Source organism: Rhagoletis pomonella, unplaced genomic scaffold (assembly GCF_013731165.1).
Source record: "Rhagoletis pomonella isolate Grant_MI unplaced genomic scaffold, Rhpom_1.0 Rhpom_scaffold_00003, whole genome shotgun sequence".
Lineage (NCBI taxonomy): Eukaryota > Metazoa > Arthropoda > Insecta > Diptera > Tephritidae > Rhagoletis > Rhagoletis pomonella.
The window spans coordinates 19,151,528-19,154,596 of NW_023458557.1; the positions used below are offsets into that span (position 1 = coordinate 19,151,528).

At 34.1% G+C, this 3,069-nt stretch overlaps 1 protein-coding gene across 1 annotated transcript; it reads right to left on the reverse strand.

The window, feature by feature from the left end:
* LOC118736496 (probable arginine--tRNA ligase, cytoplasmic) lies at positions 1–850 on the reverse strand. The gene is made up of 3 exons (XM_036466570.1): positions 729–850; positions 411–675; positions 1–348 (listed from the first exon to the last, which is right to left on the reverse strand). Exons 2-3 carry the CDS (start codon positions 444–446, stop codon positions 37–39), a joined length of 348 nt encoding a protein of 115 aa, XP_036322463.1. The 5' UTR covers positions 447–675; positions 729–850; the 3' UTR covers positions 1–36.
* Between the last annotated feature and the right edge of the window lie 2,219 nt (positions 851–3,069).

The window sequence follows — 3,069 nt, forward strand, 5'->3', positions numbered from 1 at the left end:
AAACACATTAATGGAGCGAGGACTTGCAACCTCAGTTTAAACCACAAGTAGCGATTGAACACCATGTTTATTTATTTCGTTGGCTATATCTCTGGGCGATTTATTTGTGCCAGCAGCCTTTAGTGTTTTGGCCAATGACGTGACACTATTGCGCTGATAATAACCAAATTTAGCCGCAGTTGCATTCACATGTGATATAATAGCTTGTGTCGGCAAGCTTTGGAAATGCCCAGGGGATGACGTTTGTTGTGCTATCAAAATCATTGCACCGACGGCGGTGGGCATTACCGCTGGTACATTTTTACCAAAAATAGTAGTGGTTGCGGCGTTTTGTTCTGCAACAATAGTCTGCAATGATGACATGTCCTATAATGTCGACGAAGAAAGATATAAAATTGAAAATGACTAACCTTAATCAGAATTGATAATCGATGCTTTAGCTTCATGTTCTCAGTTTCCAATGTTGTGTACTCTTGATCATCTTCAATTTCAAGTCCCTCGTCATGTTTTGTATTTTCTATTTATGTACGCAAGTAGGCTGTCAGATGCTCCTACAAATACAAATAAAAATGTTTAACATGCTATACATGTAGCTGGAGCTAATGGCCAATATATTGCAGCCACACTTATTGCCGCAGCAGCAGCGAGAAATTTCGAAGGAGTGCATCTTGTCGTCTGTGAATGAGAAAATAGGATATGAATTGGCACTATAGAATTCTAATGCTCACATTATACAACGGACGTGTGGGGATTCCGGCTGATTTGGAAGACCACCCTTGGTCACGCCCATAACGTATTTAACAAGAGGAAAAACCGCAGGGATTGCAATAGTTTTCCTTGCAATCACCGTTGATGATGTTACGCTTGTATTTTATGGTCTGAAAAGAAAGAAAATTGCACTAATCAACTGTTAAACACATCAAATCAATAAATTTCAATAATTTTTCCGATTTCACAAACCGAATTACCAAGAAATAGAAACTCGCCGCGAAGCGATACAAAAATAAAAACCAACACGGCTGCATTTTCTTGGTAAACAACACAAGCGCTCAGAGCAATCTGATACGCAATATTATTATGTGAAAAATAAGAGTTGAAAAGAGTATTTAAACATGATTATCACATTATCTAATTAGCGCACACTATTGTGTTTATTTTTAGTAGAATATTATTGTATTATCGCAGACTTTTTTTCAATGTATTCTAATATTCGTTCTTTTGGTATGCAAAAACAACCAAGCGCTCAATTTCTTGTGGTGAAATTTGGTCCCCATAAAGGACTTTCACCACGAAACAGCTACAAAAACAAAAACCTTTTCTACTGGTACACTGTGATTGCTTGCAAGCCGTTGCAGTGGTGATGGGACAAAAGTAAGTGGATTTTATTTGTACCTACATACATACATAACCTCATATTATTAAAAATTTCCTTTGCTTATTGCATCTGACAGAGTATTGAATCCTATGAATTGTTTGAAAGCGGTTGCAGTGGTGATGGATCAAACGTAAATGAGCTTTCTTTACTTATGTACATATGTACCTACGCACATAAATTCATATAAGTTTTTATATTCAGTTTTCTTTACGCACAAGAACTTACACAGTCCAGAACTTTATTGATATTTTGATTTCCACTCATTTAACTTTTAACTAATTTGTTTTAGCTTTAAAAATTTTGCTTCGGTTTACGTTCAACCAATTTACCAAATGGCGGCTTTTGACATTGATTCTTGTTCTTCTTCCGTTCTTCTTCTGCTAGTAAAAATTTCACTAGCAAGAATTTGTAGCTCTCCCGTGTTATTACGCTCTCGATTCAGTACTCTCTTTTGCAATATTTTTGGGTTATCATACACTTTTCCAGTAAAAATTTGCAGGTTCCAGTATAAATTAGTACTGACTATTGGTTACTTACAAGCCTACTCTTATTTATTACTTGAATGGGCAGTTTGTTTTAAATTTTTCCCTTTCAATTGAGTTTCAATTTTGCTTTCAACTTTGTGAAAAAAATACTAAGCTTCTGCATGCTAAAATTTTAATCTACAATGGAATTAAAAATGAAATTCGGCAAATTTTATTAAAAAATTGGTGAACATTTTTTAAATAGATCTTGTTTCTGTATTTTTAGTCAAGAATTTACTTAGTCTGTTCCAATAGCATTCCGGTTTACAGGATTTAGACAGAAATTACATGACATAAAACCTGCAAGTGGGAATACTTTTGAGAGTATAACTGAACTGCTCCTAGTCAGAAGTTACAGGATTTAGTCCGGACCTTACCGGAAATAACACAAACGGCAATAACGCAAAATTTGCTTTATTTCACTTTTAAATGGGAAATAATACCAAAATCTGAGTTTTGCTTTATTTCCAACGAAGGTTGGAAATAAAACAAATTTTGCCTTATTTCCCATTGCTTATTTATACTATTTAAAAAAAAAAACACAGTTTACTGACAGAAGGAATAAGAACTTTGTTTATTCCAAAAATACAATTAAACCAAGGCACATTGAACAGGTAATATCAGTATAGCAGCTGATTTGATTTTTTTCAAATTATTTGTTCTCGAAAATGTCAAATATTTTACATTTCTTCTCAAAAAAATTCTAAATTGCTAAAATCTATTTGCATGTGAAACATTTTCCACACAAAACCAGCGATTAAATATCAGCTTTTGGAAAGCTCGCCCAACTCAGCAGCACAGCCGCTGATTACTGGGCCTGGCACAGGATGGTGGATCAATGCTTCGAGAAGCGAACCAATTTACTAAGAAAGAAAGCTGCAACAATTTTAATTTTTTCAACTAAAATTTTTTACCTTTTTTGTATTTCGCATGGCATGCTTTGATGTAGAAGAAAAAAATCAGAACAGTTTTTGGCACCTTCGATACCAGAAGCAACAACAAAATACAGGCAAATGTTGTTTTTGCTCAAATGCTCTAAACCTGTTTGATGGGCCTTGAATTAAACAAAAAATGTGATATAATTCATATGAAGAAAGTAATATTCAAAAAATATTTTTACTTATGAAAAGTCTAACAAAATATAGGAAAAGCATCGTCTTTAAAAACTGC